Below are 24,656 nucleotides of genomic sequence, written 5' to 3'. Positions count from 1 at the left end.
GGGTACATGGTGTCACCGTTCTGGCCCACTTGGCCCATTTGGTTCTGCTTTAGAGTTGGGGGTCTGTTCATCCCAATGATGATTGAAGTTTAAAAGCTTTCACGTGCGAGCCCCTCCTTTCTGGTGGTGGAGGGGAAGACGGATCCCAGAAGTGGAGAGGAGAGATGAGGAGAAATGAGTTTGTAATCTCTCCCTCGGTCCTTCCAAAAGCCAGCTAGTCAGTAAGCTGGCTTGTGGGAACAGAGACTTTAATTTTGAGCTGACTAATCATAGCCCTGCCGGCCTTCCCCCTGTGTCAATATTCATCTGGAAAAACGCAGGGGGAAGGAGGGGTATCTCTGGCCTAGCTCGAGCACAATTCAGAAAACCGGATTAATGCCAAATAGGACACTCTCAGCAGCCTACTGATTTAACCACCATCATCATCAACCTAGCATTTACCTTTGGACTCCTGCCTCAAAATGTAAAACTAACAGTTGAAATAGTTATATTTAGTCTTAATGGTTACCTTGGTAATTTGGGTCTATTAGGAGAGGATCATTTCTGATGAGCCTCCCCAGGCATCTTTAATAGGCTTAGAGTTGTAATAGGATGAGCCCGTTAGCTTGTTAGTCAGTCTGTCTGTCTGTCTATGTGTGTGTGTGTCTCTCTCTCTCTCTCTCTCTCTCTCTCTCTCTCTGTATGTATGTGTGTCTCTCCATCTGTCTGTCTTGGACAAAGCTTTTTGGCTTACATGACCAAATCTGCATTGTAGCTAAGTGGTAGTGGCAGTAATGTGGAGTTTTATTTATTTATTTTTTTTGGGGGGGTGTTAACCCAGCAAGAGGTCTTTCAGGTTAAGGGAGGTCTTGTGAGCACATAATATATTTATGTGTAATTTCCGTGTGTTTCTATGAATTAGTTTATGTGGTGTTCTGACTTGTGTTTGGATCTGCCTGTCTAGCCACTGTCATTTAGCCACACAGGCTTACAATACACTCACACATGCAGATGAACCAACGTGACATCATGACTTTGCGTAAACATACACGCTACACTTTCTAAAGTGTTATCTGTACGCATTTTGAGCTATCCGCGTGTATGTCTACGCGGTATACAGCGGACAGGTTGGGTTTAGGAAAGGAAGGGTCCAGGTATCGTTCGTTAATTTGTTTTTGCTTTCACATATGAAAACGAAAAAACAACTCCTTTTTCGTTTTTTTTTTAGAAAAATGAAAAAACTAAATTATGACTTGATTTTTGGTTTTCCCGTTCTTGCACGGAAATCAGAAAAACCACTTGATATTCCGATTTTCCCCTGTGGGTGGTGCTAAATCTGATTGGCAGGATATGCATTTATTGTTTTTCAAATTAAGAGTTTACCCACACTGTATTTGTTAGCCTGTAAAATTAAGTTTATATGCAACTTTGAAGGTAATTTGCTAACGCTAGCTAGCCTGAGCTAGAAGCCTTACTTTGGTGTTACAGGTCATGATCCGTCCTGCTTCAGGTTAGTCATGCTTTAAATAAAGTTTAAGCATGTGTATATACCTCTCACTTCATGTGTTTGTACTTTTATGAAAGTATCAGGTAAAAACAGGGCTTCAAATGAGATCTCTGTGAGAGACCAGCATACTCCTAGCAAACTATTATGTCGCTCAATGCTGGACATTTCACCCCAAATTCCGGTCCCTTTACTGCTGGGACATGTCCGGTTGTGTAGTATTTGGTTTAGAAGCCTTTATTGGTGATTTTTTTACGGTACAAAGTCCTGCTATATACATACAGCTATATATACTCCGCTATGTCGTGTTAGCATGCAACTACATAATAGTTAGCTATGAGTATGCTAACGTTAGATTGTAGTGGAACGAAGCAGCACTTTCTAACGTCAAAAATCGCAGATAAAGGCTTCTGAACCAAACACGACCCAATCGGACATGTTTCAGGAGGAATGTGACCCTTAATTGGGTCCATGACCATTTTTCCAAAGTGACAGATAAAATCTCTTACTTTTGACCCAAACAGGTGTTACTTACTGTGAATGTATACATTTTTAAATGGTTTCTAAACAAATGTCCTTGGTAACTCCGGCCCAATGTAATCTGTGATAAACAGTATACTATGTTTCATCTGATTATTTATTATCGTCAAAATAATCCAGCAATTATGTTTTTTAGTACTTGATCGAATTCAAGATGTATAAGCTCAGATCAATGAGGCATACAGGCCATAAATAACAAATAGACATAGATATTCATAAGAATTTAAGTTAATAAAAACATCTAAAACAAAGAATAAATGTATTATTTAAATTTTTATGATGAGTATTAATGGAACGGTCATTTTTGACCGGGAACAAAAAATTGTTTAACATGACATTGAACACAACACGATTAAACGATGAGATGGGTCTTCCCCTCTCCTACAAAAACAGATCGTGCCTTTTGTCTGACAGCTGTCAATGTGTGAACATGTTTACATTAGGCTATTTCAATAGATTTTTCAGTCAGTTAAGCCAAATAATTGGGTGACAAAAAGCATGCATATAGACTATTAATTTTACATATAGACTATTCATTTTACAGGCTAACAAATACAGTGTGGGTAAACTCTTAATTTGAAAAACAATGAATGCATATCCTGCCAATCAGATTTAGCACCACCCACAGGGGAACGTCGGAATATCAAGTGGTTTTTCTGATTCCCGTGCAAGAACGGGAAAACCAAAAATGAAGTCATAATTTTGTTTTTTCGTTTTTCTAAAAAAACGGAAAAAGGAGTTGTTTTTTCGTTTTCATATGTGAAAACAAATGAACAAATGATACCTGGGTCCGTGTACTTTTTTGTTCATTCGATTTTCATGTATTAAAAAACTAAAAACAAATGGTTATTTGATTTTCGTTTTAAAATACAAAATTTGAAATTGAAATTGAAAATTTTCCTTTTCATTGTCAAAAGGGGATGGGAGAAATTTAAAATATACTTTGATTTTCATTTTCTATTTCATATAACAAAAAATGAAATCACTCAAATAGAAACGAAAAAAGGCTTGTTTTTTTCATATTCAGAGACCGGATGTTGTCATTTCCACGGCAACAGCGCCAGTGTAGCCTACCAGTGGTGCTTTCAGCCCAGGCTAAAATTGCTTTGGAAACCCTAATGCATATGTTTATATGTATTGCCTCATTTATGTATTTCATGAAATGAAAATCGAATGACCAAAATATACACTACCATATTTGCTTTAACTCAGGCTGCAGGGGACATTCTAAAACGCTTAACATGAAAAAAAAAAACACTTAACCATCACCATATTTCTCATGGCCATATCTTGTCATGAACACTTAGCCTGTCAAAAAAACTAAACTGAAATTCAACAATTATAGAAGTTCTCTCACGTTAACGTTTTCTTCTTCATTGGCGCCTATGGCGAGGAAGAAGCTTAACGTGGTTTAATGTACCTAAACAATGATCAATGATTACAAAATTTCTATCTCATATTGCTCCTTATAACCACTGAAAACTGTCAAAAAATCTAACCCAAAGTCCAATTATTATGGACGTTATCTGACTGATAACTGACTGATATCTGATTGATCATTGTTTAGGTAGATTAAACCATGTTAAGCTTTTTCACGTTAAGTGTTTTAGAATGTCTCGGCTGCAGTTGTGGGAAACTGTAGCCTATAACTTCCTGAGCGACTGATCATCCATTTTTTGCCCCCTTTACATAAATATACATAAATATGGCTATGAAATAAATAATGAAATACATAAATGAGGCAATACATATGAACATACGCATTAGTCATTATAGTTCAATAGCCTAAATACATATGTTTTACTTTTATTTATTTCAGGGGACTTTTATCTCACAGACTTCGACTAAAGGCAACTAGCAAGCCTGCCTGACATCAGTGCATCATAACATATCACTATCTGCAAACAAAAGAAAATATGACTAAAACACGAGTGCGGCAGATTCCCAGCTCAGCTAGAGCGGGTAACGCCAGCTCTGCAGACGGACCAGAGTCAGTCAGCACCGGGGAGCGAACCGCGGGGACAAAGGTCACAGGGCTGGAGGCTAGCTGCTAGCTAGCTGCAGCAGCTAATATTAGAATATTAGACCCAGCACCGGAGGTCAGATCCCCATGATCTGATCCCGAACCCCCGGTGACTCTCTGCCAGATCAGCAAGCAACAGAAAGTTTGCTGGGATTGGTAACGGTGGCGTAACGGTAACGTTACAGCCGTGAACTGAAATTCTATTTCCTCAGCTGGTTTGACTCTCTTGGGGCGAAGTTGTCTGCGGCGGGTAGAGACAGAGAGTCAGAGGAAGGCAGGGAGAGAGGGTAATAAATAAATGTGACATTATGAAATAAAATTCCCCCCAAGCATTATCAAGAGTATGTTTCCAGAGTAATTTTAGCCTGGGCTGAAAGCAACACTGGTAGGCTACACTGGCGCTGTTGCCTTGGAAATGACAACATCACGATCCCCGGTCTCCTGGGTGAAAGTCCTGTGTTGTTTGACCCATCCACCACCCCAACCTATGCGGATTTTTGGGCTTTCATACTACTCGCTACGCTCTTAATGCTACATAATTTTCTTAGGAGAACTTGGCGTAAATTGACATGCCACTGCAAGGTAATGTAAGTCAATGGAGGCCAAACGGCATTGATAAACACGCTAAAAAGCGATTATGCGTCTTGTTAACACGCCAAAATGGTATACGAATTAGGGCTGTCCCAAACGATTATTTTTTAAACGATTAATCTAACGATTAATTTTTCAATTAGCGATTATTTTCCCATTGCTCAATTATTAACAATTTACACAAAACAAATTTCAATAAGGTTAAAATCTCTATTTATTGAAATTGTTTAACACTGCACTGTTCAAGTAAAATAATTTTTTAGTGCCAGATGTAGGCTATCAATCCAACAACAAAATAACCCTTTCAGGAGGAATACAAAAATTAAAACAAAAGTAAACCGAGCAAGTGCAAAAAGAGTAGCCTGTATTTGCTTTTTTTAGCAGTAGTAGGTAAAATAATGAATAAGCTCTTGTTTAACAATCCAAGCTCTTCTCCCTTTAAAACTTTAATTATTTGTATCTAAAGTCTCGTTAAACACTGTAGGGAGGAGAAGTTGTACAGTTTTTTTTTGTCTCGTTCCAGTGATTGGCACATCTGGGTGATGGCGTTGGATATGCGTATCTAACAGTAGTTCCGCATTAAATTAGTTCCGCATTACATTAGTTCCGCATTACATTAATTAATTTGCACACACGTTTTATTTATTTATTTTGTTTAGTGATGCGTCGACGCAAATTATTTGTTTCGACGCATTTACGTAATCGATGACGTCGACCCAGCCCTAATACGAATTGGCGTGTCATACATACGCCACTTATTGAGATCAGTCTGGATAAACGGCGCCCAGCCTCCCTCCATAACCAGTTATACTCTTAAGGTGCTAAGATTGACTCAACCCATCTGACAGCTCACTGTGGCTGCTCCTGACTGTTTCACACAGATCCGCTGTCAAAAAATGCTGAAAATGTTGTCTTGTTCTGTAGACGCATTTTTGATGCCGGTCAGTGTCAAGTTCACTGACAAACATTGCATGTCCTGTGACTACTTCATAATAAAAGTCAACTGGTGTTTGGACAGTTAAATGCTTTTAATGTGAAGCTGAAGCAGTAGGAAATGTTTGAGGACCTTGCAGGCCGCTGAGACATTCAAGCCTCCATAACCGCAGAGCGCTGTCATCATTTCGATGGCATCTCAAATTATTTTCACTGGACATTATGAGCAGAGATATTTAAATATGTTGGACTGATTATATGTCTTATGTCTTAAAGTGAATAAAGGTTAATACCACATAAGGGACACCCTGAGCTAAGAAGGTCTGTCACATTGTACAGAAGTGTTTTATTAGAGTTATGGAAGTTGCATTCTTTTCTCACACCCAGGCAGCTACCATTTCCAGCCCAGTCAAGGAAACCACGTCCTCTCTTCCCAGCAGAGGATAGAATCCCAGAGCTGGAGCTTCTATATAGTTCCTTTTCTCCCCTTTACCCATCTCCCTTCAGTTGGCCTGTGGTTTTAGCTGAGTATCTTCTAATTATCTTTTTAAAAGAGATACCAAAGGGGAGCATCATGGCTCTACACTAGCTGTCTTTAGCTTGCTATTGAAGGGCCTCTCCTCTTTCTCCCAGACTATTCCCTCCTCTTCTCTCATATCTTCTGTAAACCCCTGTCAGCGCTGCCCTATCCCTTCTACCCATAACCCTTTCTTCTCCCCCCCCCTTCCTTCAGATCAGGGTTTTGCAGATGTGTATTTGTGGTCAGGGAAACATCTGTTTGCACGGTAAACCACCTGTACTGTTCAATAGCAGTGAGTCCTGCTCTGTGATGTTGGCATTGCATGTCCAATGGGAAGAAGAAAACACACAAACCTCATAATTACAGAGCGGAGAAATGGGGAGAGAGCAAGACAGCTTGTCTTTCATCATAAACTAATGCAGCATCGCCCGTCTTCTGATGTGTTCACAACTCTCCCTCTCTCCGCCAAGTGGAGGCTTTGCAAACCCTTTATGAAACATTTCTGACTGGTAATATTGCATGACTTTCACAGCTTTTCACCAGCAGTGCAGACCAAATGTGCCAGTACATAAGGCCTTTTTGGATCGTAGAGTTATGTCGTCTGAAAATATACATTAATATCAATCCAACATAGTTAAAGGCAGCTGGTATGGCAGCCATACAGTTAAGCTTAAAGATTCACTGTATGTTTAACGTGAAAACATCATGTATAAATAATAACCATTTATTTTCATCCATTCGGCCCAGTTTATTATGCAACTCAATTGTATACAATATATGCAGTACACTCTAAGCAATATCTGTGTATTAACAGTAGTATGATTGTATATTTTAACAAATTGTCCATATAGAACATGATTCACAGTTGTATTTTTGTTAATATACATTTCAAATTGCATAATTTGTGCTCCGAGAACTTTTGTCGGCCACGGAGGTTGTTTTCCACGTTGTTGCTTTTTTTCCTGAAGTTTGTCGCTTTTTACGACATTTTTGAAGTTGTTTTTTTTTTTTTTTTTTTTTTATTTCTTGTCACTTTTTTCAACATGTTGGGCGGTTTTTTTAGACGTTTTGGTCGTGTTTTAAAACTGTAGGTACACACATCATTTCCGTTTTTTATTTATGTGGCAAAAGTCCGGGTAATGAACCTTTTCTGTTATTTTACGGATTTACTTCGGACTTTACTTATGGAGTGTTACTTCTTCTACTCGGTCTCTCTTTCAGCTAAGAAATTTTGAAAAACATTGAAGACCACTGCTTCAAAGTCATCGTGAAAATGCAAATGAGGAGCACTTCTTATCATGAATTGAGGTTCCAAGTTTCCTCTTGAGCTTGGAACTTTCACATCGGAGATATTCAGTATACAGTACAATTATATCATTGTACTGTATATTGAATATCTCCGATGATATCTCATTGTACTGTATATTATTGATATATCATTGTACTGTATATTGAATATCTCCGAAAACAGAAAAGCAGCACATCCTCACATTTGAGAAGCTGGAACTAGTGAGTGTGTGGCATTTTTGCTCCATTAAACAACTGAAACAATTGGTTGATTAAAACAATTAGGGATGCCCTGATATGAACATTTTGGCTGATATGGATAACCAATAATAACATTTCTGTTATGGCCGATAAGCGATTATATATCAATGTCTACATGATCAGTATAAAACAAGTATCTATGATAATCATATTTTGTACATACTGAAAACACATGTGAACACTGAATTTGAAAAAAGTAGTCTTTATGTCTTTCTAACATTTGGAAAAGCCCATAAATCATAGCTTTAACGCATTGTTTTCTTCTCAACAAGTCACAGGGCCGCCAAGTAACTAACAGCGGTAGTTTTTTGGCTCCTTTTATAACGTGTCGCAAGTTAAAGTCCAGTTTAACTCACACTGTGAAAAAGTTTAATGGATATCAAATCAATAACTAATGAACATAAAATTAAATATCCTGTTTAGGTTTTCTGACTAATCAGGGTTTTCCCTGGGTTGGCGAGGGAGAGATCACGGGAGCGCAAGCCCGAGCCCGGCCCGAGCCCGTGTAACATGATAGAAATTAAGGCCGAACCCGTCGGGTCCCGTCGGGTTCGGGCAAAGATCTTCAGCTCTACTGGAGATATGTGGCTTGTTAAAGAATGGCTCCAATATTTACTTTGGTGACTACGGGGCGAAAGAATCGCTCATAATCTGTGTTCACGTTCACTTCTCCTGTTGGAATTAACACACTCAGGACCTGCTGCTAGTCTCCTAAAGAGGCGTGGACAAACCCACGGGACACAGAGACAGGAAACTACTGAGTTGGAGCGTGTCGGATCTAAACTGTACCCAGACTGCACTGCTACATTCACAACTATAGCGTTACTGTTAACTTCCTGCTCACCGACACACATCACTCTCTTTCTCCCTTCCTCTCTCCCTCTCTTTCTCCCTCCCTCTCTCCCTCTGCACACTGGCTAATGTGTGTTCTGCCGCTGCCGCTGTGGGCCTTCAGGCTGCTTGGTAGAAGCTTGCTCCTGATATTGATTGTGAAGTGGCAGTGGTGGAATGTAACTAAGTACATTTACTCCAGTACTGTACTTAAGTCCAAATGTTGAGGTACTTGTACTTCACTGGAGTCTTTTCTTTTCATGCCACTTTCTACTTCTACTCCGCTACATTTTAGAGAGAAATGTACTTTTCACTCCACTACATTCATCTGACAGGTTTAGTTACTAGTTGCATCCTTCAGGCATTACTCTGACTTTAGTATGAGTAACTGATTAAGTATTGCATACTGCACGTGTCTTACGTTTTCTTGAAAAACGTCCCCACTGACATTGCTTCGTCTTCAGCATTTAAATCCTGTGTCAAAAACTTTGTGACCAATAAAAAAAAAAAAAAAACACACACACACCAGCACCGCCCTGACTCTCACAACGGCAGCTAGATGGAAAAATTCATCGCATGTTAAAATTGTTTTTAACAAGTTTTGCTCATCGGCCAATGTATAAAACGATAACTAACATCGTTACAGATATGATTGCTGATATATCGTGCATCCCTAAAACCAACTGTCGCTAAATAATTATCCGTGGATTGACTTAATAGACTAATTGTTTCTAGGGCTGGACCCGAATATTCGAATATTTGTTCGGTGGGTTGGTATTCGATTTGAAAATTTGACATACGAATATTCTTTTTTTTTTTTTTTTGCACAACCTGGCATCCCCCTCCAAACGGTTCTCATTCGCACTTGAATATGTTCGAAATATAATACTCTCTTTTACAATTTTCTTATATAGCCTAGCCATTTTAATAGGATGGACAACCCAACCTCGTTATACTTAGTAAATATATTTACTTCTTCTTGGACTACTAAAGTGTTCCTGCAACGGAAGTATTCTCTGGCTAGAGCGCAGAACAGCGCTGTGTGTGTGTGTGTGTGAGATCACGTGTCTATTGCCCAAATGAATGCTTTCCAGCAATGCCCTGCTGTGTTTTGGGGGCTCATTGGAGGCAGTAACCATGACGATGCCAGACCATAAACCAACCTCAATTAACAACAACCATCATCCTACTGTAACTGTCAGCCCACGATGCAATTAAGTTTCCCAGAAGCACAGAAAGTGCTCAGTGAAGATGATTGGGCGGTTGGCTCATTAAACGTTCATGCATCTCTTTGCTACATCAGCAGGCTGTTACACTTGGGTGGGGGGTCAATCACCTGCAACAGAGAAGGACAATACAGCTAAAGCTTAGAATAAGAAGTAGAAAAGGTATTTGTACCTGGACATTTCATTTTGACTGGATGTTTCCCGAATAGATTTGATGTCAGTTTTTAATTTGATCTGCCATGGCATGCAATAAGATGACATGCCATTGGCTGATCTGGTTCTGTAGCTTTACTGTAACAAAGAGTATAACTACCTGAACAGGCCGTTTGGCGGAGAACTGTATTTTGTTAGTATGAAAACAGGAAAACTGAAGAATTTGTCACCCAAACCAGATTGACTTGGTTATTGTTTTTGCACAGGTTTTGCTGTCTGTATGCTTATGTCAGTGTCCCTTCATGTTACAGCTTGGCGTGCCATGTATTGTTAGCTTTAGAACAAGGAAGGTCACATACTGTAGACATTGTAGTATACATGTTCTAGTATAGTTTAGATCGATAGAGGAGTTTGTCCTCGCCGCTGTTGCACCAAATGCTTACTCTTGGGGGGTAATTGTTGGGTCTTTGTAAATGATTGTGTGGTCTAGACATACTCTATCTGTAAAGTGTCCTGAGATCACTTCTATTAGGATTTGACACTTTTAATAAAATTTAGTAAAGTTAGTTGTCAGTACTGCAGTGATATAAGAAGCACGTTTATGGGCCTTTCTCTTTTTTTATCATTTGTGCCACGTTTTTTTTCATCTACCTTTGTTTTCATTGTGGGGAGTTTGCACCATGAAGCTCATACTGCTGACCAGTTTCTGTTTGCACTGTAACCAGGTATGAACAGTTATCAGAATTTCATTGGATGGTTATGAGGCAAGAAGAAGTTTTAGGAAGCCCCATTTAAATAAGATTTGTAAGGGTATTTATGGACGCTTATTCTGGATGGACATCAGAGAAATGGTTTAGGAAATGGAGTAGGATTTTGATTCTAGTAGTAGGAGTATGATCTCTGGATGTTCCAGAGTTAGACCAGGGTTTTAAATGAACTGTTTTGAGCACCAGCCAACGTGGCTAGTATATTTTTTTTAAGTTACCAGCCTACGTGTTTTGTTTTTTCCAAACTAACTTTAATTTCTTCTCCGTTTTAGCGTAGCTCGTAATCGATACTGCACGTTAGGCACGTAGCCAACGGTTGTACGACATGTCACCAAATGGTGTTCATGGGAAATGTAGGATTAGTACTACAAGCAGAGTTGCCAGATAAAGATTGCATTTCCAAGCCACAATCCGCTTCATTTATGACCAGCCAACTTTACAATGTTACCTCCCGAAATTTATTTTTACCCGCATTTGGTGGATTAGCGGGTGTCAATTTAAAGCCCTGGTCATAACACTAAGAAATAGAGGTCGACCGATATGGTTTTTCTCTGGCCAATGCCGATGCCGATCTTTAGAAATCAGGGTCAGCTGATGGTCGATTAATGCTGCCGATTTATTTTGGCCGATATTTGGCTGATATGTGCTTGTTTTTAAACCTCTATTTGAAAGATAAAACGTAACACTAATATACACAGAATTTCTCAACAAAACCATTTATTGAACACTTCACCAATCTACACTGTATAGGCTACTTCAATTAAAAATGTATAACGTAAAAACATACTGTAGCCTATATTGTACAAATAATGTATGAAAAATATATTAAATAAACGAAACAGGTAAGAAGAAAATAAACTTTGTCAAATAAACCTTTCAATGAAAAAATAAAGTTTAGTGCACTTATCAGCATTTATTAAATTTCTGAGAATACAAATCTGCAAGCTTCACAGAAAGTGACATGTTATTAATCTCAACACTATTTCCTCCTAACTCCTGTTGAATCACATCAGACTAGGGCTATCTAAAGTCAATTCTTGTTCACCTTGTTGAAGTGTTTTCTCTGTGTTTTGGGGATCCTACTGTTACATGTCCTGTTGGACTCATCAGGATCTTATCTGAGCACATTTCTGTCATTCAAACAACTCTTAGTTGTAATTTAAAACTCATCCAGCCAATTTAATAAAATTAAGGGTTTTATTCGTGCTCGAGTCCATAGATGCAGTTAATTGATACAGGCACGAAGAACTGAAGGCTCTGTTAGCAACGATTAGCTCCGTTAGCGGTTAGCTCTGTTAGCGGTTAGCTAGCTCGAGTTAGCTCCGTTATAGGAGTGGATGAGACTGCCACGGACAGGGGTAACAACCAGACTCTGATAAATGACATTCGGGGAGCTTCCACAGCGGTGTGGCCGCGGTGTTTTGTACGGTTTTATTAGTACAGTTAATCACAAGGCAAGAACACCAGCAACATGCTATTGCTAACGGTAGCGTCTGAACCTGAAGTGACACACGGCAAGAATTCACGAGGGGAGGGGCTGGAGGCAGCTGGTCTGGGCGCACTGTAAAAAATGTCACCTATTCATGTTTTTAACACTAGGCTGCCCGCAGATGCGCCTGCTTATTAATCGGCTTGATATTGGCCGATGCCGATTATGTTAAGAAATGCCAAAAATCGGCCGATTAATCGGCCGGCCTCTACTAAGAAAATGGTTTCATTAAATCAAATCAACATTTGCCTGTGAAGTAGGGCTGTCACATTATTTGAAAGTTCAAGCTATCATTGGAGCATGGAAAAATGAAGGCACTACCAACCAGTTAGGGCTGGGCAATATATCAATATTATATCGATATCCCATTTTGTCAAGTGCAAAACCTGTGTGTGAATGCAGTGAGAGAAAGTGAATAACTGTTATCGTGTGTGTAGAGCCACTGATATGTGATGCTGCAATATTTTAAGCCCAGATTGTTTAGAGACAGATCCTGACCTGAAGGCTTGTCAAATGCTGTTGGTAACAAAAAACAGACCCCTAAAACAAACACACACACACACACACACACACACACACACACACACACACACAGAGTGAGTGGGATAGCGTCTGTCTGTACTGTCAATCACAACAGCTGTATTCTGGGAAGAGGGCAGAAACCCCTCCTTCCTCCAACCTGGCTAAGCATTTTTGCTCTCACAACAACAACGGAGCCGCAGGGTCTCAAGTTCTCTCCGAGACCCAACATGATCCCGCTGCTTCGTGCAAACACATACTTCACCCAGGAAAACCCCCTTTGTTCTGCGCTCCGGGAAGTGTGAATATGGTACCTTGCAGTGAAAACATCCCTCTGACATGTCTAGGTATTTTTAATGGTTGGTGTCTTTGTGTGTGTGTGTGGGTGGAGGGATTCATTGTGAAAGAGCTCTTATCATTTGTCTGCAAGCCTAGTGTTGACACTGCAAACGTGGTTAGAAGCAAGTTAAACTGCTGAGAATACATCTCATGTAGTACAATTGAAAGTGTTTTGTGAAAAATGTATTTGCACTATCCAAAGTGCACACATGCAAAGACATGTATATTTTCATGTACAATGGAATTAGTGTGAAGGACTGACGCTTGAGCGCACTTGAAGGTAGCTTGATTTCCGGGAGAAAGAGAAGAGACGGAGAGACTGAGGAAACAGTCAGCTGTTCCACAAACTCCTGGGCAGTTCAGAGCTTGTGTTTGGTGTTTTAAAACCTTCTTGTGGCAGAGAAAGAGGCAGTGATGTTTCCTGTTTCCTGTATGGGACTCTCACACCGCCTCAAAACACACCCACAAGTCTGATCCACGCTTACATGACTGGCCACTGCAGCGTGACGTGGGGTTGCGTTCCTCCAAAAGTTGATTCTGTCTCAAAATTTCGTAGCATGCCGCTACGCGCTTTTGCGGTCCCCCCCCGCGCTACCCCCCCATTCAAAATAAATGGAGAGACCTGCGTTAATGCTGCACCGTCTGACGGCCAACGCAGGCAGTGTGAATTCAGACAAAGGAGTGAGCTTTTGAAGAAAGGGCGTGGGTGGTTTGTTTGCATGACGAGGTATTTTCTGCTCGCCCCCTTCGGCCTTCTTTGAGGGTGGTCCTTCTCGCTCCGTGCCATTTCATTTTCCCTCCACGTGACGTCTTTGGTGACCTAGAGAGCTTGCTTTAGGTTTTAATGACACACACACACACACACACACACACACACACACACACACACACACACACACACACACACACACACACACAGGGTTCGTTTTCTGACCACCCCAGAGAGGTAAAGTATTGCACAGGTTGCACAAAGCTCTATGAAACTGTAAATGGAGCAGTAAAGAGCACTTGGCTGTTCTCTGTGTATTATAAAAACAGGCATGGTGAAAGTGATCCAGGGTGTGTGTGGGGATGCTTTGAGGAATTGTTCTTCTTTTAAATAGAGACTGACAAATTGGTTGAAATGATTAATGATGCTTCCATCTGACCATGAAGTCAAGTTTCAAGATGTTTCCAAAGTCCGCTGTGAGGAGATGCTATGAGTTGTCTTATTGTTGCTGCTATTAGAGGCAATAGCGTTGGATGAATGTAGATGACTTAATGACGCTTATTGCTCTACCTTCCGACAGCCATCGCTGAAATATTGTTTGATCAGTAACATTGGCCTCCAAGTCCCTCTGCTCTGCAGTAAAACAGAGAATACATTTTCCGTTTCCACTCTATCCAATCAGGAGAGAGAGCGCTACACAGAGGAGGTGCTCTGTGTTCTCGGCCCCGGCAGCAGAGCTACAGTGTGACTGACGATGGCGGAATAGGCAAAGCTAACGCTACCTAATCCGATTATGTGAGGAATGTGTGAAAGCGGTTGTTTATCCAGCCTCAGAGCTGCTGTCTTATACCCAAACCCCTCCTGCTGCTATGATCATGAATTATTGTTGCATTGGAAACTTGCATAATGTCTTTGGGAGAATTCCTTATCGTAACAATGAGTTACTCTGATGAAAAGATTTGGGATGAATCTCCTCCATCATGTGCCAGCTACCTGTGGTCTCACCTGTTGTTGGTTAATGGGAGATGCTTGTGCGATAGGCACGTTGAAATATGATCAGATCTGGTATTCCTTGGTATTATGTTTATAAGAAAATATAAGATTCTGATGCGTCATCCCAGATACCTTGGCATTAAGTAGAAGAACATCTAGTCCCTGGTGAGAAAAAATGTATTGGTACATTGTAATCCCTAACCTGAGTCCAACATGTGGTTGGAGGGCTGGTTAGTGTACTACTGGCTCTGTAAGAAATCGACCTCAACTTATGACAACATATTAGAGCTGCACGTTTTGGACAGTCTCATGTCACTCCTTATTCAGTGTCAGATTTGTTTGATGTTTCAACTTTCTGTTACTGTTTTGGTATGAAGTGGAGGGGGCAAGGAGAGTGTGACTTCCATGTGCTCTGGAGTCTTCTGGACCCACAGGCCAGAAGACTCCAGAGCAGCCTGGCATCACCACACAACTAATGTTAGCGTATGGTTCTGTCTTCATGACTTCACCTGGAACTCCCAGACAGCAAGCATGTTCAGTTAGTCTGTTTCTCTCTGCCGTCGTTGACATTATAGAGGTCCGCTAAAACAAGCGTTAAAGTTAGCTAATGTCAGTAGCTATTGTAGCTAACGTTAGGCAGGGGAGAAACAGACTGTACTTTCTGTATGGGAGCTCCAGGTGAAGTCGGGAAAGCCGTTGCCGTAGATGTAACGTTACAGTAAAGCCAAGGGCTGACTGCTGTTACAGAGATGATTTTTTTGTGCTGGTGGGGCGTTCTTCTTCTTCTCCAGCATTTAGCGACTAGAATACTAGAACACTTGTGGCGTATACTGCCCCCATCAGGTCCCGTACCTACAGTACTGTAGAAAAACGAGTACTGTCACGTTTTCAGAATTTTGGTACTGAAGTAACGTGTCTCGTGAGTCGTGACATCCCTATTCTGGAATATTGACCAGCATGGATGCGGGGAAACAGGAAAGTGGCACATCCTGACTCGATGCCGCTGGTCTCTGAGCTTCCAGATTAAACATTAAACATGGCGTGTGTGTTTTCATCATGTGCCACTGATGTGTGCTGCCCTTAAGGAACCCAAGTGTCTATAACACAGGGTCCCCACAGATTAAATTTGATCAGGGGCAGAATAAATCAACAAAAGAGTTTTTTTATATCCCACAACAATGACCATTTCTGCAACATCCAATACCTATTTGTTTGTACATTAAATAGGTTGGGGTAGGACGTTTGTGTGGCTGCGGCCCGCATTCTAACCTAGAAGAAGAATGTGTTTATCTAGCCTGATTTGAGGGCTGTGGCGAGAAAAAGGTAAAAACCAAGAACACAGTGACTGTGTCGCAGAGGCGAGGTTCTCCGACTGCTTTCATTATGCACGGCTGGAGCGTCCGTATCGCTAATTCATCACATTATAATACAATAATCCAGTCAGTGAACTTGGGAAACAATCTAAAAACAATTGACTTATATTCAATCTCCTTCTTATCAGCCGCAGCTATCTCAGCTATGTGAAGAATGCGTGAAGTGACATGTTCTTCCTTCATAAATAGCAGTTTATGTGTGGGGAAAGGTGTAGCATGGTTTTGGTGTTACACATCTTGCACACCTGGAGTCCATAGATAAACAACTGTATGGATTGTTTCTGCCAAAAGTTCTGAAAAATACACTAAGTTTGGTGCTTATTTAATGAGAAATGAAAAATTTAAGAACTTTTAGGGTTTCCCCCAGAAAAGTTGTTTAGCCCGGTGGCAAGTGTCTTTTTTCGACGAGGGCCCGACATCAAGTCGGTGCTAATAACAGTGTATACTCTAGTCTAGTTTGTCGATTTCTTTTGCTGCAGTAATGGTATAATTTTTTCCTTTCAAAAGTATTAAAAAGGTCATAAAAGTTATAGAATTTGTACCAAAAATGTAACTGTGGCAAAACATTTCTTGTGAACAGTTTCTACTGTTACATTATGTATTGATGTGCTGATTATTTTTCTTAATTTATTGAATAATAGTTTGGCCTATAAAATGACAGAATCGTAGTGAAACATTTTCAAGAGCCCATGATGACGTCTTTAAATGTCTTTTTTTTTTTTTTTTTTTGTCCCAACAACTGTCCAGAACCCAAAGATCATCAATTTTCTGTTAAATACTGTACATAAGACAAAGAAAAGCAGCAAATCCTCCCGCCTGAGAAGATGGTACCAAAGAATATTTGGCCTTTTGCTTAAAAAAAAAAGAATTTTCTGCTCATTAAGTAAGTGGTACTAAACTGTGTTTGTGATTGTCATTTAGTCCCTTTAGTATGACTGAATGTGACTCATTTTTGTTTTGATCGGAATTTGGTTAAATTAATGAATTTCTTCTTCACTTGTTGAATTTAGTTGATCTGAGCAAAGGGCCCTTTGCTGCATGTGGCTGTAGCTCAGTCCGGGGGGGCTTGGCTTGGGAACCGGAGCACTGGAGCAGTTGGAGAGGTGCCAGGGAGCAAGGCGTCAAACCAAGAGCTGAACCGAACCTGCGCTACTCCTTGATTTGCGAAAAGATACATTTCAACTGCCAATTACCTAGAGGATTGTGTGGATTGACAAATATAAAATCGCTAGTAAAGAACATTAATAGCTTTTCCAGACTATTCAGAGGTTAAATAAATCAAAATAAACCCACTTGCCCCCTTCAATCTGCCATACCATCACATGTTTACAATAAGCTTGAGTTGCACTGAAACAGGCCAGGACCCTGAGCTTGCTTGTTATCTGGGTGCCTTTGCATTTCTGTGCAGAGCGTGGCGATGAACTCAATGTGATCCATATCACAGCCAGCTCTCAGATAGGAGGATGTGAAGGTGTGTAGATATACGTACAGTCAAACACTGCACACATATACCTCTAGGGCTGGGTACCTAATTCAATACTTTTTAGGCACCGACCGAATTGCCTCTAAAGTAGGGGTGTGAATCTTCACTGGTCTCAGGATTCGATTCCGATTATCCTGTCAACGATTGCAATCGAATCAATATCACAAAACATCACGATACTTCACCTCCTCGATACTATTATTATATTATTGCTACACATGGTTTTCATCAACAAATTCAAGCAGTCAGATATATATGAACTCCCCTTTTTATTGTATCTGCTCTTCAAAAAGACACTTCTTGAATGTAGTGGCGTCTGAATACAGCAGACGACACGACAGTGACCCAATCAGCATGCTTCTACCAAGATCTAATAATGTCTGTGATTGGCTGTCTAACTTTACACGTCGTAGAGACACGCAGGAAAAACTCTACGTTACACAGAGACGGGGCTCACTTAGTAAGAGCTGGAAATAAATAAAAACATTTGTGCCGTAATGTTGTCATTTCTTATTGTTTTATAAAATTGGTATCGAAAAAAGTATCGTTTAAGAACCTATATTGAAGTCACGGTATCGAAAATCTTTGAACGATACCCAGCCCTACGTACCTCGGCATCTTGCTATACTTGGAGTCCCTCCTATTGTTTAGCTCTACGTGCGAGGACTCTGTGTATTTTCCAGTTTCCAATTTTAGTAATAGTGCAGTAATACGTCTGTCAGGTGGGTTGCCAGGTCTGTCCCTGCCGAGCAGCCATCAGCCATGATATACGTATCTCTACTTTTGAATTAATGTGTGCAGCAGAGAGAGAGAGAGCAAACTATTTGAAGATGAATTCCTTTTGATGAGCAGCCATTGGAATTAACAACATGGATTTAGGTCTAGCTGCATGGCCAAACCCAACAGCAACGCTGTGTGGAATGAAATGAACAAAACTGAAATATACAATTAAATCCTTGATTTATTTATTTTTTATTTTTTTATTTAAGATTATTTTTTTTGGCATTTTCGGTATTTATTTTGACAGGACAGCGCTGAAGACATGAAAGGGGAGAGAGGGAGGAATGACATGCAGCAAAGGGCCACAGGTCTGAGTCGAACCCGGGCGTCGAGGAGTAAACCTCTATATATGCATGCTCTACCAACTGAGCTATCCGGGCGCCCATCCATGATTATTTTTATGGCAATTAATCATGACAGCCCTAACAGATGTGATAAGTGTGTGTATATTTATTGTGTGTGTGTGTGTGTGTGTTGCAGCGATGGAGGAGCTGGTGTGTGAGCTGCGTCTGTTCCTGGACCTGTTGGACCGGGAGTATCTGAGCGCCGGGGTTAGAGAGAAGAAGATGCACCTCTCCAACATCCTGCACAGAGTCCTCTCAGAGAAAGGTGCGATAACACGCTGCCCTGCACCATAACACATCAGAAACAGTTTGGAGAGACCCGGAGGTGATGATGACACGTTAGAGACCTGACATAACCTGTGTGCAGGGATATTTTGGAAATGGTCAAATCCGATTTGAATTTCATGAATATGGACACAAAGTTTGTACGTTGGGTCTCATCGGATTTTCTCTTAATTGGTGTATGTGATAACGCTGATGGAAACGTTATTTGCCAAATAAATAATGAATTGTGATTACGTTTTAGGTCATTTTATGGTTGCAACCCGGCATAAAACGAAGAAGAAAAAGTTTTATTCATTTCCGCTTTTTTTTTTTTGCAGACATGGTGTCAACAAAGACACAGATAAGTGGACGAAAGACGAGACAAGAGACTTTTTAATTTTATTTCACGATCGAAATGTAATGATATTTTAGATGGCAAAAATCGTTGTCGTCTGGTATTTACGTGCATCTGCATCATCATAGCAATATTTTGATAGCGTCGTTGTTCTCTTATTATAGCTTGATATGTCGCTATCAGCTGGCACATAAGCACTATTACAACTTAAGCAATATGAATCATTTGTAGGTATAGGCAAATGTTGTTTGAAAATGTTTGCTTGAATGTTGTCTGATTCAGTGCGAAAATAAATGGAAACACCTTAAAATGTGTCAGGGCAGCGCTGGTGTGTGGGTGTCACGATTTCGATTTTAATTTGAAATCGACCGAAATTAAGTCACAATCTCGAACTTCGAATTAAAAAATGGAATTGTTGATGCTGCCACGCCACCATATCATGTCTGGTCGGCTTGTCAAGCAGAAAAAAACACACACGTGTTGAAGTGCTGCGAGTCAACCTCCTCTAATTTAGCTACAGCCAGTCAAAAGATAGCATGGCAACTGCAGATGCAGGAGACCCATCGACAGAACTTGAACCCCCTCCTCTTTCACTGAAGTCGCCGATGTGGAAGTATTTTGGATTTCCAGTGAGTTATGTTGAACGTTTGATAGCAGTGACAGCACCGCTTGGCTTAGTTATCAATGCCGTTAGCATCGTGGCTAACACTTTTGTTACTTTATTTTTTGACAAATCGTTTCGGCTGTGCTTTCTAACATGATGTCATTGTGCTAACCGAGCACCGTTAGCCTTTACAACAGCGCCGCTTCACTACACTTGTTAGATAATGTTTCATTACAGAGTTGTCTGTTGATTTGTGTCGCTGTGTGCTCGTGATGGGAAATGAATGTAAACAGAGAGCGGCGTGTCGGAAATGCAATGCGCTGTGACGTAGGTCCCCTTCAAGACCAGGCTGATGTTAGAAGTCCCTCTAGTGGACAGAATATGTAACAATAACCATGTGCTTATAGTGGCATTGACAATGCATAAGCCTGAGTAGTGTAGTACATATTAATAACAGGCTGCATTTGAGCATTAAATCTTTGAATATTATTTGAGTAATGGCATAGCAACCTGTGCTTTAAAAAAAAAAAATTTAAAAATCGAGAATCTAATCGAACCGTGCCCTTAGAATCGAAAATGTAATCGAATCGAGGATTTGGAGAATCGTGACACCCCTAGTAATATTGGTATTGGCCAAAAATTCATATGTGTGCATTCAAACTCTCACACTATCACAAATTGAACTTTAGTCAATTCACATAAGGTCTCATCAACATGTGATGTAATTTTCATTTTTATGTTGACAGAAAAACATCTTCCCGATGATGAAGAGGTCACTTCCTGTTTTTAATATCAAGGAGCCAAAGTTTAGCCCACATTTTTTTACTACTTTTAACTACTGAAATCTAAAATACGCAATATCAAAGTTCCTCCTCCTCATGCCCACTGTATATGCGTAATTAAAAATGTTCTCTCATGTTCTGATACTTGCTCCTCTCTCCCAGAGCCTTCATTCAAGTCAGAGATCCACAGTGGTCTGCCGGCCCCTCCTCAGATGCCCCTGCCCGAGATCCCTCACCCCTGGCTGGTAAGACTTCCACCCTAACCCCATGACCTTAAAGGGCCTCCTACAGAAGCGGAAGAGTTACCTGGCAAACATTTGTCCTACCATAATCCTTCAGGCTCAGTTTGAATGGTGTGTGTGTATGTGTGTGTGATGGTCAGGTTATTGATCATTAATAATTAATTATTCATTTAGAGTCATCCAGCTCTGTTTTTCACTCTCACAGTCTGTCTGCATGCAGCTGCTCCTTCACTCCTTTAACTGTATTTATCTGCCTCTATCTGTACAGACACTTTGCCTGTAGTTCACCATCATAAGGGGTCAGGTCACATATTCATCAACACGGATACACTGAGATATCACAAAAACAATCCATCTAACTTAGCTCAGTTTCAAGTAATGATAGAATTATGTCGGAGCAGATGCCTCTGATGTAAGGTGACCAGATTTCTGAGACAAAATCAGGGGACATTTTCCGCTCAGAAGCGTAAATACCTCCAAAACAGGTAATGTTTTTATCTTTGTAAAACTTAAAACGGGGACACTGCCCTTGACCTAGAGCTGCACTGTGGCACAACATAGGCATGCTCCCCTGTAAGAACATTTTGTCTATTTTAATGTTTAAATGCATCAATCTGGTGCACTTTGAAAAGAAATTCAGAGGTTAGACTTGATTATTCTTATCTATGGATGGAAATATTTGTGCTGTAGCCTGAACTGTTTTGCACTTCAGAATTTTAACCATGCACACACACAGGTGGAATAGTTTTTTCTTCATATTTTTGCATTAATGTCACTAGGAAGCATACCAGTAGAAATATATATTCATATTTGTAAGTGGGATATATATAAGTAAGTGGGATTGTCTGGAATCTGGCAATATAATAACCATTATGGTGGGATACACTGGCTAAGCAATTTACAAAAAATGTCTGTGCTGACATAAATAGTTTACATGAGAATACATTATAATTTTGGCCCAAAGTTGGAGACAATGTAGACATTTTGTTGCAATTTCAAAACCGCTTGTTGTACCGATGCCTGTGTCGAGTGAAGAGTTTGAGATATTTCACAGAGAGTAATGGGTGTGTAGAGATGTATGCAGAATGCAAATATGATAACATTTCATGTAAGTTCAATGTTAATTTTCTCGCAAACCATTTGTCACAGCAACTGGCGCTAATATCATTGGAAAGCTTAGATTCTGGTTGAGGTGGTTGTGCCAGACTCAGGCCTTTGGCTGAGTCTCTTTCTTTCAGAGGGAGAGCAGGAGTGCGGTTGTAAAGAAGTTGGTAATTTCATGGCGCAGATTAACACTTTTGCATGCACAACATCCATGTCACATTCTCATTAGGGGCTGAGCCCCCCTAAAGGTCTGATCCTAGAATCGCCCCTGCTGCTACTTCATACTTGTACTCCACTACACCTCACAGGGAAATGTTGTAATGTTTACTGCACTACATTTATCTGACAGCTTTTGCTTTATTGCTTCACGCTGGGCTTGTTTCTGCAACAGGTCATTGAGTATCGGATACAATTAAAACTATTGAGGAAATATTTTCCTTTTACGTTGGTCCAGTATTAAACGAGATCGCTGCAGTCGCCAACGGCGAAACAAGCTACAATGTAAGTTAATAGGACAATTGTCCAGCTTGTATTTACGTTCATAAAAGTGCTTGCCACTGACAGGCTCAGACTAATATTCTAAGTGTCTGACAACATTATGGAAAGGATTTCTAAGGAGGTCGACCTTTCTGTTAAAGAGTAAGATCTTTTTTTTAAACGTAAAAAGTCCGCGAAATTGCGTTCGCTAAACCCACCAGACTCCATATAAATAAACAGTAATTTTAGCATGTAAAATATGGGCATTCTAGAACATCTCTGAGCTCTGAGCAGCGCTTCCTCTGGCTGTCTTGAGCCTGCATGTGTAGGGTGCGCGTTTGGTCAATGTTTTCTTTCTTTCATTCCAATTTCGGGTCTGTCAGTCCCAGTGAAAACCGGGGACATTTCCGTGGACAGGTCACCGAAACTGGGGACTGTCCCCGGAAACCGGGGATGTCTGGTCACCCTACTCTGATGGAAAGCAGTTGGCTGTGATGGCTCCCAAAGCCTTCTCACCATAATAATAAGCCTCAACACCTTGTTCTACATCCTCTCTCTCACACACACACACACACACACACACACACACACACACACACACACACACACACACACACACACACAAACACACACTGAGGCACAAGGCCTTACAGTGCAGTTTGTAATTAGAAGCAGTCCACAGCCTCCTCCGGTGACCCCAGTGTGTGTCTGGAAATCACAGCCGAGGTTTTCCCGGAAAACTAGACGAGAGGAGTGAGGAGGAGTGATGTCCTTCTACTTTTTGTTCTTGTTTTTGTAGCAACCTTTGTAGTCTTTGTAGCAATGTTTCCATCCTGCAATCAAAACAACTGTTGAAAAGTGAAAAGTAAAATGCTTCATAAACAGCGCACACAACCACAACACAAATGATGGATTTTCAAAAACCTCCTTGAGAAAGTTGTTGTTATAAGCCCTAACCCTATCCCTCGCCTAAAATAACATACCCAAAATGAATCAGCAATAGTTCATCAACCATGAGGCCTATATGCATATATGTGGTCTGCTTTGATAGGTAAGATGCTAAGGAATATGAATATGTTGTAATATTGTTTCTATTACCATTCCAGGGTAAATAGAGATGCAATGAAATAAAAGTATAACATCTTAATTTCTAAGGCAATATCACCATCATACTGAAGATCCAGTGGACAATGATACAACTGAATTTCTTTCCCTACTGCAACTCTAACTGTAAATTTGATTTCAATTTATAAAGATATAATCAGGGAGTCTCCATGTTTTGCCCATGCTTACTGTTTACATGTTGACTGCATGGCTGAAACAGATTTCAGTAGATTCCAATGAATCTGAAAGCGTTTCAATAGTGTGTGGGAGAGGTTTTTGACCTGCTTAATATATTAACTGTGATATTAACTGTTTGCAGTTAATTCTATAAACTGTCAATGCATGTGCTATCTATTCACAAATCGTCATCCAAATCTGCTTAAATCAGCCACCTGCCACACACCCGACTGGTGTCTTGTGCGAGTATAAACAAAGCACCAGCATGGACATTTCACTCCACTCTACCAGTTTCTGTCCATGCACACAGTAGAGCTGTCAATCTTCCTCTATAATACCATTCAAATTTTATTTTATTTTTTTAAATATTTGAATAATATTTGAATATTTAATGCTCAAATGCAGCCTGTTATTAATATGTACTACACTACTCAGACTTATGCATTGTCAATGCCACTATCAGCATGTGGTTGTTGTTACACGTTCTGTCCACTAGAGAGACTTCCAACATCAGTCTGGCCTTGAAGGGGACCTACGTCATGGCGCATTGCACGTAACCAAACCAAAATTAACAGAGAACTCTGTAATGAAACATTATCTAACAAGTGTAGTGAAGCGGCTCTGTTCTAAAGGTTAACGGTGCTCGGATAGCACAATGACATCATGTTAGAAAGCACAGCCGAAACGATTTGTCATAAACTAAGTAACAATAGTGTTAGCACACGATGCTAACGGCATTGACACCGGCAGGATCAAGACAGGGTAGGTGAATTTAAACAATGTCTGAGTTGAAAACGCATCTTGTTGTCACGTTATGGCCCTATTCATGTGGCACAGACATATTAATTGCATTTTGTGTCTGTTAAGAGGCACAAAAGCACTCTAAAACTTGCCCCGACAACT

The 24,656-nt window shown here is 40.4% G+C and overlaps 1 protein-coding gene and 1 long non-coding RNA gene across 6 annotated transcripts in view; both read left to right on the top strand.

Moving 5' to 3' along the window:
- Positions 1-24,656, top strand: part of afap1 (actin filament associated protein 1) — a 166,973-nt gene that overhangs the window by 71,339 nt on the left and 70,978 nt on the right. For 4 of the 5 annotated variants that reach the window (XM_031299830.2, XM_031299829.2, XM_031299828.2 and 1 more), the window contains exons 2-3: positions 18,781-18,909; positions 20,812-20,894. In XM_031299830.2, coding sequence (XP_031155690.1) covers positions 18,783-18,909; positions 20,812-20,894 — 210 coding nt within the window. In that variant the 5' untranslated portion in view covers positions 18,781-18,782. Of the gene's footprint in view, positions 1-5,888; positions 5,892-18,780; positions 18,910-20,811; positions 20,895-24,656 lie in introns of all 5 variants that reach the window. The other variant, XM_035994001.1, reaches the window with a different exon arrangement.
- LOC116049834 lies at positions 1,081-5,364 on the top strand. Its single transcript, XR_004104914.1, has 3 exons — positions 1,081-1,091; positions 2,672-2,673; positions 5,297-5,364. It is a non-coding gene; the product is annotated as an uncharacterized LOC116049834 (long non-coding RNA).

The sequence above is a fragment of the Sander lucioperca genome, chromosome 17 (assembly GCF_008315115.2).
Source record: "Sander lucioperca isolate FBNREF2018 chromosome 17, SLUC_FBN_1.2, whole genome shotgun sequence".
Taxonomy (NCBI): Eukaryota; Metazoa; Chordata; class Actinopteri; order Perciformes; family Percidae; genus Sander; species Sander lucioperca.
The sequence above is the reverse complement of the archived record's forward strand: the minus strand, read 5'-3'. Positions and strand labels throughout refer to the sequence as shown.